The 13,140-nt window shown below is 38.5% G+C and overlaps 1 protein-coding gene across 3 annotated transcripts in view; it reads left to right on the forward strand.

Moving 5' to 3' along the window:
- The window catches only part of ITPR2 (inositol 1,4,5-trisphosphate receptor type 2), a 285,893-nt gene that overhangs the window by 192,414 nt on the left and 80,339 nt on the right, over positions 1-13,140 (forward strand). For all 3 annotated transcript variants that reach the window (XM_052790972.1, XM_052790971.1, XM_052790973.1), the window contains 4 exons: positions 8,227-8,335; positions 10,031-10,218; positions 11,547-11,730; positions 12,327-12,583. In XM_052790972.1, coding sequence (XP_052646932.1) covers positions 8,227-8,335; positions 10,031-10,218; positions 11,547-11,730; positions 12,327-12,583 — 738 coding nt within the window. The remainder of the gene's footprint in view (positions 1-8,226; positions 8,336-10,030; positions 10,219-11,546; positions 11,731-12,326; positions 12,584-13,140) is intronic.

Here is a 13,140-nt window from a genome sequence, read left to right on the forward strand (position 1 = left end):
TCATTTGGTATTGATACAACCCAGAACTCATGTCAAATGCATTGAAAAATTTCCACAGGCCTGGTAATCCGGATTGCAAAATAATCCTGATAACGTGGTTTAGAAAATGCATAGGTTCCTTCAAACGTAAGCGGTGACATGAGTACCTGGAATGCCTTAGAACAAATTCTGAATTTCTGAAGTGTCTTCATCAATCTTTACTAGTAGAGAAAGATGAAGTCAAGAAATGAGTGGAGCTGGTGGTGGGTAAAAATGAACAGGTGAAAACGGAACTACAGAAGTGCCTCCTGAGCCACTTTGAAAATCCTGAGCCAACAAGTGAAGATCCTAGCATATCTAATGCAAAATAGGACAGGCAGTATGTCTGCAGTGCATCCCTTATCTGGTAAATCAGGTATCTGTAATGCTTTGGTTTTGAAATTCAACATAATAGCAACATGGTGAAACAGAATAATGTAATGAAAATACTATTTGGCCACTTCTATTATTTTTCCCTAGCTACCTGTTTCAAATTGCTCTTAAAATGTCAAAGCACAGTAGTGCTCATAAGTATGCATCTGGAAATTAAGTGTCTGTTTTGGTAAATATTCACATTAGGACACTTAGGGGTAAATTTTTCTTGCAGAGCATGGGGAGTTCCACACAGAAATCCTGTTAACAAATAATAGGATTTGTGTGCATAACTCCCTGTGCATCACTTTGAAAGTTTACCCCCTGCAGCATAAGAGTTAGATAATTTTAGTCTTTGAAAATTATGCTTTTCAGATCTGGTCTTTTTCTACAGTATGTTATTGATGGTGCAGTCATAAATGCTTCTGAATAATCATGATCAAATCTTACATTGTTTTCTTTTCAGGGTGGAGAACTTGGGTTATTGTGCTTCTCAATGCTTTGTCTTGTACTGGAGAAAGTTGCAAAGGCAAAATTACATTGGTGCAAACATGATCTGTTTTGTAAGTGCACAATTTAGGACTACAGATGGAAACCATGTAACTAAATGAGCAACAGGACAAGTGACAGATATTAACAATAATATTTGCCCACAGCAAAGACCTGTTCTATATATACAAATGTATATATAGTGTATCTCCACATAGGTGGAGATCTTATATTTGGACAAAAAAAAATGGACATTTGACAGCTAGTAATATTTTATGGGCCATTAGTAAAATTTTATAATACACAAAATCAAACTGTATTTTAAAAATGTTTTCTTCTCAGTCTAGGTCTGAATGCCCCAATGCTGAGGTTTTCACTAATTCAAACAGTTTTTCTGTCCTGCTGTATTCCAAGTGGAGACACTTTTTAGAGATACTGCCAAAAAAAATCTTTCTTTTAATATGACACTTTCCTGAGTTTCTTCAAGGTGCAAAATTGGACGGTTACCAGGCAAAAACTGGTTTTCTTGCAATGTGTCCAGTATTCTTTTCACTATCCGTATTGAAAATAGACTGGCAATAGCTTTGTTTTGCAGTATTGTGGCACTTAAGCTTCCAGCTTTCTATGGAACCTGGAACTGCAAAGGAAAGAAGAATTAAAAGACTGCTAAAATAAAGGAACTACTTTTTTAAACCACCGTAGCTTGGTTTTAGAGAAGGGTCATGCTTGTGGTTCGTTATTTTATCTGAACCTGTTAATGAATCTGCACTAGTTACAACCTCAGGTTTATCAGTTAACATTTGTGATGTAGGCAATTTGTATTAAGATGAGTGGGATTAATACCAGATTTGTGTAGGATTGAACAATGGCACATTTAAAATGTGGGGTGTCTCTGCCTAATGAGAGACAGCTGAGAGGTGTGGGTGGCCAGTTCTGCTCTCCTAGGAGAACTGTGTCATGAAGTCTGGTGCATATTTTGGTTTTTTTTTTTTTTCCTTTTCAGAGTTGTGTAAAAACTTTTGCCAGGCAAAGTACGTGTCTGCTCCTTCTCCTACTGAAGTTGCTGGCAAATCTCCCATTGATTTTAGTGGAAGCAGAGCTGGACACCAGCTGGACCCAACTTCGTATTTAAAAGTGCTTTTTCCCTGGGGTGAATAAACACCCCAGTGTGCAAATAACTCTGCTGTTGGGTGTCATGTTTTATTGGTGAAAATTCATCGGGTTTGACTATCAGTTGGCTAAGAAAACATCTTGTTGCAAAAAGATCAAAACCAGGAAAAAGCTCACTCTGTGTAAAAACAAACAACCCCCCAAACCAAACAACCTCCCCCAACTCGTGAGCCCCCTGGAAGTTGCTGGCATCATGAAGACAGAAATTTTCCACTTTGTGGACATAGTAGGAGTCAAGACTCTGGGACTCTCTTCCAAGCTCATGCTTGTGCAACACCATGCGCGTGGTAGCTGTGTGCCTCAGTTGATCCATTTTGGAGATGAGAAGATGTCTGTGCCATCTTACATTTCAAGAGCAGGTCAAATCATAATTTAAAGGGTTATAAAACTTCCATGCATGGTATCTTCTCAGAAGACACTTGCACAAAACTTCTTCTTCTGCCATGTTTTGTCTCCAAGGGAAATAAGGGAACAAAATAGTTTGAAAATAGATGAAAGACAACAAAAAAAATCATCCTGAAGCAGCCACTCAGACCAAGCAGAATAGAAATTTCATTTATAAATGATGAGAAGAAATGTGTAGAAGCAGGTATTTTTTAAACAGCCTTCATAGAAAGCCAGGCTTCTAACCTCATCTATATTTACTACAGGAAAGGTGGCACGATGTCTTTATAGATTATGTGAGATGACGTATTTTTGTCACCCAGCTTGTCCTCTTAATGTAGACCACAAGATCTTCAAATAGTTTCTGTCTGAGAAGCCACCTAGTCGTGATTTAGTAACTGCCAGCAATAGAGACTATCACACCTCTTCTTAAGCTGTTCCAATAGCTAAATGCCATTACTGTTATATAAAATAAAAACAAAATTCATAACCCACAAACTGAATAACCCAGCTGCCTCTTCCTCTTTTCTAGCTGAATTTCTGTCTTCAGCTTCTTACCAGTGTGTCTTACACCTTTATCTTGTAGAATGAAGTCATCCATTATCAGATTTCTCATGTAGATAGTCAGAAACAGAGTTCACGTAGTTCATGTGTAGACTGATAAGCTCAGTAGATTGAAAGCCTTGAATTTCTGATGAGAAGGAGTGCTTTATTTTCTAATCACTCTCGTGGAGCTTCTCCAAACCTAATACAATTTGTCAGCATTCTTCTTGAATTGTGGACACCAATTTATGATGCAGTATTCCTACAGTAATGTGCCCCTGCATGGGAAGAAGCAAGATAGTCTCACAAATCCTGCACAATAGCTCTTGTTACCCTTTCCAAAATCATGTGATTTTGGAAGTTGTGATTCCACTGATTTTTCTCCAAGACCTTCCATTCTTCCCCAGAGTCATGGCCACCTAGAACAGAGTCCTCCATTTTTTGGTGTTATGCATTTTATTGTTATTACATCTATAACGAGACATACAGAGGTTTGGACATAATGAGGCTCATATTGTTTGCTTCTAGTCAGTTTAATAAATGATGCCTAAATTGTTATCGGTGACTTGACCTCATGCCCTTTTCTTCTTGTGTCCTTTCTAAACGCTATTAATAATTATTTTCTGTATTCTTCCATTTCACTGAAAAAAAAAAATCAGGCAGACAATAAATACTCCATGAGGTTGCCCTTTAGAAGCCCATACACTCATTTATGATTTCTTGCTTTAAGTTGCACGTTGAATTCTGTCAGTCACTTAGCTGTTAAGCCATTTGATAAATATCCTTGTGGCGTTACTTAATCAAGAATTTTGCCTTACAGGATTGTGTCACATCACCAGTTTATCAAACTTTACCAGAGTGATATTTTCATTATTAGCAAAACCAGAAGATAATCTTCAGAAGTTTGAGAAGGTCTATTTTTCTTAAACCCATATTGAGGCAATTATTACAACATGATGCCAGTATTACAACTGCCATTGGTTTATAGTAGCTTCCTTTAATTTTGTGTAAATGGAGCTTAAAATCAGCCATTCCTTTGTTTTTCTCAGAATTTATATCAAACTCATTGCAGTGGGTTTGATATCAGTAAACGGTATAAAAAGTTACTCCTGTGTACTTTCTTAAGAGTATCATTGCATGTTAGATTTCTCCCAGTTCTCTGGAATTTTGTATCTGTTCCAAACTTTCTGAAAACCTGTATTAGTAGACCAGAGATCCCAGCCAGCTCCTCTTTTATACTTGGCTGCAAGTTATTCAAATCTGAAGATTTAACATGACTAATTTTCATGCATCCTCCTGGATTAATACTGAAATATACTCACAACATCATCCACTGTATCACAGAAATATTTGGTGGATGTGGCTGCCTTTTCTGTGTTATCACTGATAATCTGAGCATTTCCACTTCATTATTTTAATGTAGAGTGAAAACCAGAAGAGATCACCAGATCATCTAGTTCAGCCTTCTGAACATCATAAATATTATTCCAGTTCCTTAAGAAGTGTGCAAAGTTATATAAGAAGACAGAACAAATAATTTTTGGCAGTGTTATACAGTGAGCTGGTGCTGATGCAGGTATCCATGATAAGCCTTACATACCTCTCTCAGTCATTGCTTCCCCACACGGAACACCCCATCCTTATGTGGAACCAGCCTTTTGCAGGCTTAGAGAAGGAAAGTGAATAAACCATTGTAGTAAGGCATTTAAATCAAGTTTAAAGACCAACTAGTATAATGAAATACAGACTGAGAAAACGTAATTTGTTTGTGTCTACATGTTCCTATTGGAATAATTTTTCCCTATTGGAAACTTTTGTCTGTCAATCCCTAGCTATTTAAAACTGCAACAACAATAACCAGTTGTTGCTTTCTTGTGTCCTCAGTCTTTATCCTAGCTTTTGTTAGAGACAATACAGCGGTATTCATGGCTAACAATAAGGCTGTTATGTTTCATTGTGTTTTTTTCAAAGCTATACAATGTTCTAGCCATTATAGAAGGATTGCAGTCAGCTGAGTGATGTTTACGTGCCACTTCCATACCCTAATAAGAGGTATAAAAGAAAGTGTATTGTAACCATCAGGGGAGGGATTCAGCTTGGAAGGCTGGAAACCTAGTCAGGGAAGATAGTACCGTGCTGCCTAGTGTGCTTTTATTTTTGGCCTCTGCTTCAGTAACGTGCGTGTCAGTAACAGTTGCTGCAAACTGCTTATTCGTGCTACTGCTGTGATCATTTGCTTTTGGGCAATATTAATTTTGTGGTTATACTAAGTTAGGAAACCATTTACAAGGACATCAATGGCATGGCTGTCTCACTTGCCCTGGCAGCAGTTTGTCTCGACCACTTGATGGGGCTGTTCTTGACTGGTTTTTGGCATTCCCATAAAAGCATACCCAGACACCTACACCAGTGGGATCAGCATTTTTTCTGGAAGCTGGGTCTTTCCAGCATTTTCTAGCATGGTGCCTCACACAGTTACTTGCTGGAGTTGACAGGCACGTCTGATACACGGCATGAGCATTGGCGCGTTTCTCAGCCCCGGTTCATACGGCTGGGCTCTTCTGCACTTTGTAGTGGCAGCTAATGTCACAAGACTTGGGGAGGTCGTATGGCTGCCCGAGGTCGTATGGTTGCCCAAGGTCATCACAAAGGGGATGAAGATCCCGAGCTTGCAAATATGTGGGCTGAGTCTAAGGGTGCGTTTTTGGCACAGCTGTCAAGCAAAGCAGAGGTTCCACCACATTTCTGCTTTTCAAACACGATCTGCTTGACTTTTGACCCTTTGGCTTCTGAGAACTGTAAGTGTTGTGTGGATTTGTGGGAGGTTGAGAGGACTGAGAGAGAGCAGGAATCCTAATAATTAAGACTTGCTCCTTGGGACAAGAAGTGAAGTCCGTGCCTTAGTTTGGATATGGGTGGAGCAGGATTCCCCTTGCCATAGCCAGCTGGAGAAGCATCCTCCTATCACTGCTCCTCCTGGTGTCTTTGAAGGTAACGAGGCAGGAAGAAGATCTGAGATGTGCTAACAGTTACTTGCTTCCAGGCGGTAAGACCCAAGTGCTAAATCATTCAGTTTATTAGTCAAATGCTATTTCATGGTCTTAAACGTTCTTCCTGATAAAATAAAGGCTGTTTTGATTGAACAATAAAGCTTGTGACCACGGGTATTATTCTTAACTATATATAGATGGCTTTTGGTGTTTCTTCCCATGACTGCACTGTGACTGTTTATATAATTTACCATGGCACTCTGTTAGTCATCAACGGACTGCATAGATTGTTGGTTGAGGATGTTGCCTCAAGCCAAGTGGTTAATCAAGTGGTATGGCAAATGCCAGCCTTTCTGATTAAGAGGTCTTGTCTCAGTGCAGTGCCCATTCTGGATTGGGTCCTAGTCTGGAGTTAGAAAGGGTTTCTGCTGTATGGTACTGTTTGTGTGATACAGTTTTATGATTCTGTGATACATATGCCTGAGAGAGTTTGAAAAGGGACTTCATCCTGGTTCTTAGTCCATGTTTATCAGTTCTGGTGGGAACTATTTTCTCTTCAGTACTGTGTTTGTCTTCTTCAGGAGATGAGGAAAATGACGTTCACTTTCCTCTAAGACACTGGAGTCTGGTCACAGCTACAGACAGGATGTTGAGCAGGAGGAGCTGGTGCTCTTAGCCTTCTTGAAATCTCTTATGAGCTTGGTTAGCGTACCTTGTCCATGCATGCAGGGTTAAACCCCATCACAAACTAGGCTGGGAAAGAATCTGTCTCTGTGAGGTCCTCGGAGACTTCTGGTTCTTTGTCTTCCTCTGTAGCGTAGAGCACGCTGGCTTAAGCTCACCTGGAAAATCCACCTAATAAATTCCATGCCACCACAGATGTATAGGTGATGCTTTTTATTTTTCTTGCAGCCATTGTATTTATAGCTTTTGATATTTTACTATAGGTCTTGTACTTCTCTTGGCTGTTTGAAGGAACTCTGTATAGTCTATCAAATTAAAACATCAAAATGCAAGAACTAGGAAAGAATGGCTGTTTTGTGTTGTCAGGCTACACATACAGAATACGGCATTCTGGCACTTGTTTGAGGTGGACAAGCCCATTGTCTTTGAGGTCCATGAAGCAGTGAAGCCCCACTGTGGCATGTGGTTGTTCTTGGAAATATTGCTAAGTTAACAAAGAAGTGGGAGTGTGAGTAGTGCTTCTTGAGGTGTGTCTGAGACTTGCTTCCCCACTGCTTGCTGTCTGTGGTGGCCACAGAGATGTTTTGATTGAAAAGTTGACTGCTGCACTAATGTGCAGGTACTGGTGAGCTGGTAAGTACTGAGAACGCTTCTGGTGCGCATATTTTTAAGAACCGTTTTTCATTAAAACCAGTAGGTGAGTAAAAGTAAGGAAGAAGTTGTCCCATTTTACTGCCATGCTGTTGAAATGAACAATTTTTCCCCTTCTGTGGTAATCATCAGAGACCTTGCCATACTCTTTTCTTTATAAAATCTTCGGTTACACATACCCCTACAGTTGTTGTGTCACCTTCTGCCTCTGTAAAGCTGAGTGTTGACTGCAGGTGTTCCCAGGAGACTGAAAGCAAAATAAAAATGCCAAGTAATTGGTACCCCCGACTCTTAATTCAACATGTCTTGTGCTGCAGAACATAAGCAAAATGAAAGGGAAGATCTTCAGAGAGCTGCATGCAAATTTTGACTGGTTGTGGTTTTGGAAGTAAAGGAACAAGGCAATACAGAGAATGCTTTTTAAGCTATTCTATCAAATGTCATATCTCTGTTTTAATATTTCATGTGATGTGGCTTCTTTCAGATGATCAGCTGGATTATCTGAGATCAGAGAAAAGGGAGTGATACTACTCAGCTGCAGAAAATAGGAAGAAAGTACTGCCATGGCAGGCTAGGGCACAGACACACTGACTGCAGAGCACTGGCTCTTTGCACTTGTTTCAAGATACACATCTTACAGATAGCCAGTAAGAATTATTGAGGTGGAGGTATTTTATTTATAATCAATAAGTTTAAAAGAAACTTCAAAGGAAGTTTATACAACAGTATTTTAGAATTCTTCCCATGAGATTTGTTAGATAAGACCATTAGATGTTTGTTTTCTGGACAACTTTACTATTTGTATGCTTACTAATAATAACGGAAAGACCTAATAAATTATGTATCTATGTTAAACAGCTTGCTTTTCAAACAAAGGAAATTGGCCACAACTCTAATTTCTTCTATTTTTATCTTTCTCTTAAAGGGCAACACTTTAAGGAAAATACTCCTATATCGCTACTTTAAAGGAGAATATGGAAGTGGTATGAATGGGCCTCTGTCTGCCAGCTACAGCAAAACTGCACAAGTGGGAGGTAAATCAACACAGGTCATTTAAAGAGAACAAAATTAGCAGCACAATTTTTTCTAATGGGCACATTGGAAGTGCTCCAGGGATTGAGCTGGTAAATAAATCAAACACATTCTGTAACCAGTTAGAAGAGAGATAGTACCAAACTTTTCCTATTTTAAAGTTGCACGCACTTGTCTCAGATGGCTGGTGTGCATTGGGCGGTACCAAAGCAGGGACTTTCCCCATGCCCCCCAATCAATCATACAAGGTCCAGTTGTTAACACCATTTTAATTTGCCAGTAAATCCACATCCAGAAATTCAGCAAAGCGCAAAACAGTTGAACAAAGATGTTGCTGTTTCTGGAAACAAAAAAATTTTTTGAAATTCCAGATCCTTTATTGATATGTGAAAAAAAAAAGATCTAAGGAAAAGCTTCTCACAAAGATACTGTTTAGGCAATGGAACAGATTTCCCTGAGAGGCTGCAGAATGTGTCAGTTCTTGTTACAACTTTACCAGGCAAGACTCTGATGAACCTCCTCTAACTACCATGAGCAGGAAATTTGAGTAGATGATCCCTGTAGGTCCCTTATAACCTAACTTTTTGTATGGTTCCATTATAGAAGCCACAGGAAGTTACTGTAGGCTGGTTTCTAAGAAAACCCAAAATAATGTATGTCATAGGAAATGAGGCAGAAGCTAGGTATTGAGCCAGGTCAAAATACTTGCCATTGCATTTTCAGCATATATTAAAGGCATGCCCAGATTTGCGGGCATTTCCAAATGTTACCCAACTGATCCTCCTTGACTATGTCTGTGTAGACACTGGAAATGTTTACGGTCTTAATATCCTGTACACCAGATTTTGCTCCCTAACAAACAGGAGAGTAAAGATTTGCTATTTTTTAGTTCTCTCTCTAAAAAGTGTGTGTGTGCGTGTATACGTATACACACACATATATATATATATGTATGCCTGTGTGTATGGCTTCATCACAAAGTCTGAACCATTTTAATCAGTTTAATCAAAGCGGTACTGACTGATTAAAGCAGTACTATATTTTCCCTAGTGAAGTAGATGCAGTTCCATCTGTATAAAAGTAAGTATAGCGGGAAAGATGATAATTTGTGATAATAAAAGATGGTTGATTTAATGAGTTAATGGAATTTAACAAAATTCCTTAAAACCACACCTTTAATTTGGATTAGCTCAACTCTCTGTTCTTAAAGAACGTCATCGTGATGTTAATGGTGTAGGAGTTATATCGGTAAAAGTATTTAGCTAGAAGGTCATACACATAACCAGAGCTGATTTACCAGTACACAATCTTTGTATAGATTAGGCCTGAGATTGAAAAGCAGATTTAAAAGTGGTCTCAGAGCACTGACCATACACATGGTTCAGCGTATGCAGCAGTGGAATTAAAAAAGGGGTTCGGTGGACCAATCAGTGTAATTTCCAACTTCTTTGTTGTCTGAATATCATGACAGAACAGGTTCAGGGTTTTGTTTTATTTCTTATTCTTAGAGCCCAGCATTGCAGTTTCATACAAAAATCTTGTTTGTATCAAGGAGGATTTTGCCTGAAACAGAATTTCAAAATTAAATTTATTACATTGCTACTGTATGCATAAGACAAATTACTATTACTAATAGATTCATTTTCATAGACATATGTGAAACAAACACAAGTGGTATGTATTTGTCTAATTTGCAGGTGGATTTTCAGGGCAAGACTCAGATAAGTCTGGGGTAACCATGTTTGATATCCAGTGCCTTCTGGATAAAGAAGGTGCATCAGAACTAGTCATAGATGTTATAGTAAACACCAAAAATGACAGAATTTTCTCAGAAGGCATTTTGCTTGGCATTGCGTTGCTTGAAGGTGGAAATACGCAAACACAGGTACTTATTTCACTTACTTATTCACATATTGATTTTCAAATGCATGTAGTCTGGAGGCAAATAAAAAGAACCTTTTTGCTGTGAGTTCTGTGAAAAGTTTATCACTACAATATGTATCGCTATAATACAAATGTAAATATGCCCTGTTATTATGCAATATCTCATAGTGTAGACTCTTCAATAGAAGAAAACATTTTTCAGCTGTCCCTTTCTGTGTAGCACAGTGCTGCTTTTAATCTGGTCTTTGCCATATGAGCATTACCTCCAGTTATTTCATATCTCTCTTTGTAAAATTAAAATTTACAATACCTTCAAGTTTATAATAGCAATAAAATTAAGTTATTTTCTGGAAACATTTAGGGACATTTATCAAAATCTCCAAAGAGAGAAAAACTGGCCATTTGAGAAGACCAATACCCCAGTCCATAGAAAATAACTGCTTTAAACTATGGATTCTAGTTTTTGTGAATGATATCCCTGTCACTCAGCTTTAGCCAAATAAGATGATTGTTTATTCTTACTCTATGATCAGCAGAGTTCTCATAAGAGAGGAGAGGTGGTATGAATCGCTCCCCACGTTTCCCCATATCTCATCATTGCCTGTGAAGGCAGCCTAAATAACCAACTTACACCTCATCGCAAGAGCGTAGAAGTTAAATGAGAGGAATCCCATCCAGTATCTTTATTCTGTAAAAAAGATAATACAATCAGTGGCCCTTAGAGAGTGTCCAGAAAATGTTAAAGAAGGGAGATTTTGTTGCAGCTTTTTAAAATGATTTGTTAGGGGCTGTAAAAGGCTTTTACGTTAAGATAGAGTTTGTAAACTGTTGAAAATGGTACTCAGCCTGCTTGACAGTAATACTAAGGGACTGGACTTAATAATCTAAAATATTAATTCCAATTCTGTGGGAAGCACAAAAAATGTATATAATCTAAGATCTAATATTACACGTTAGATGTTTCATGCTTCCTCTTTTGTTACATAATAACAATTACTTTTCACTGTTATTTGTAGATGGAATAGTCTAACTCTAGAATGCCTGGAGAAATGGAGAGCGTCACAAAGTAATTTAACTTCAAGTGTAATATTGTGACATTTTAAAGATTGCAAATAGCAGTGCTCACCATTTTATCCAAATTTTAAAATGTTATCATCAATCTTTGTTACCAGCCTTGTATATCACTTTGTGAAAGATCTGGTCAGGCAGTGGCCAACATTTGTTCTGTGTAAGTGAAGTAATTATTCATCATTTGTTTCACAAAAATAGTGTATTTTTGTATTTCTTCTTCCTTAGAAGATTGATATCTAAAGAATATATTTTTTGCAGTATTCAACTTACCAGCAACTGAAGGAGCAAAAAAAGTCAGAAAAATTCTTTAAAGTCCTGTATGACCGCATGAAAGCTGCTCAGCAGGAGATACGATCGACGGTGACAGTGAACACTATTGATTTGGGGAGCAAAAAGAAAGATGATGATAGTGACCTAACCATATCTGTTCCCAAAAAGAGAGGTAAGGAAGCACCCATGTAAAAGAGGGGAGAAGTGCATTATATTCAAACCGCATGTACTGCACCACTGATACTATGCTGCATTGGTCAATAAGCTTTAATATTAATCATTGCTAATTTGCATACTTTGCCTGTTTTTCTCTAAATTATAGGCCTTCTCTTAAGCTGGTTACAAGGAATTAGCTTTGATGAAATCAGTGAAGCTATGCCAGTTTATACCAGTAGAAGATATAGAACCATATTTTTAGAGAAGCAGAAGTAAAGGCTGCTACTAATGGGACTATTTCACAAGAGCAAGCGCAGGAACTGATTTCCCACCCTGTGGTCCTTCCATTGTTCTCATCATTTATTGTATATGGGAGAGAAATAGTAGGGCTTTTTGTTTTAATGTTCTGTTTCACTCTGGTTTGTGGTTTATTTGGAACATGCTATCCCTGCATGAATGTTGCTTTGATATTCTTTGTAAGTTGCCTAGAGGTCTTCGAAAAGTTAGGCACCAACAAAGAAAAAGTTGCATTCATTATTATTGTTTTCTTATTGTTTAATCAAACGAGGAGAAAGAATTTAAAAAAATGAAGGAAAATTATCTTCTTTTCAGTAAAGGATTCAACCCTGCATCTGAAAGAGGGTATGAAAGGACAGTTAACAGAAGCATCTTCTGCAACATCCAAAGCTTACTCTGTGTATAGAAGAGAAATGGACCCAGAAATAGATCTTATGGGCTCAGGAACAGATGCTGCAAATGCAGAAGAGAAGTCCATAGAAGAAGCAATCATGAGCCCTGCCATTGCAATCATGCAGCCAATATTGAGATTTCTTCAGCTGTTGTGCGAGAACCACAACCGAGAGCTCCAGGTAAAGTGTTTTTGAGCTGAGCTCCAAAAGAAGTATTACAGGAGCTGGAACATCATGAGGGAAAAAACCCACACCTATGCCTGGCTCCTGTTACAGAATAGAGGTGTCTAAAATGTTGTTCTTCTTTTGGTCCAAGGGGTAAAATAACTCTTTTCAAGAGCCACTTGCATGTTCTGATGGAGCTCATGTTTATGTCCTCAAAAATTGCTTGGGGGCCGCAGCATAGCCACATGGAATTGAGAAGTGTCTAAATGTCCCTCTTAGTATGGTTTCTGTGCAGAAATGATGGATCGCTTACCAGAGGTTTGAAGACCACAGGAAGTTTCTGGGCAAAGTTTGGGTACTGCTCTTTTCCCTAGATATTACGATTGAAGGCTTTAAGATGCTGCGTGTGTCTCTGCTATCGGTTCCCCTGGTAGAAATTACTGTGCCCATAGCAACCTTTGCAAAATGAATTTTCTGCAAATATTTCTCAGTGCTGTGTCCAGCAGCCTCCCTTAAGGCAGTGTTGGCGGTGGTTTGAGCTAAGCTACCATTCTGCGCTGGCACTGCCAAGG

This window comes from Harpia harpyja, chromosome 6 (genome assembly GCF_026419915.1).
Source record: "Harpia harpyja isolate bHarHar1 chromosome 6, bHarHar1 primary haplotype, whole genome shotgun sequence".
Classification (NCBI taxonomy): Eukaryota; Metazoa; Chordata; class Aves; order Accipitriformes; family Accipitridae; genus Harpia; species Harpia harpyja.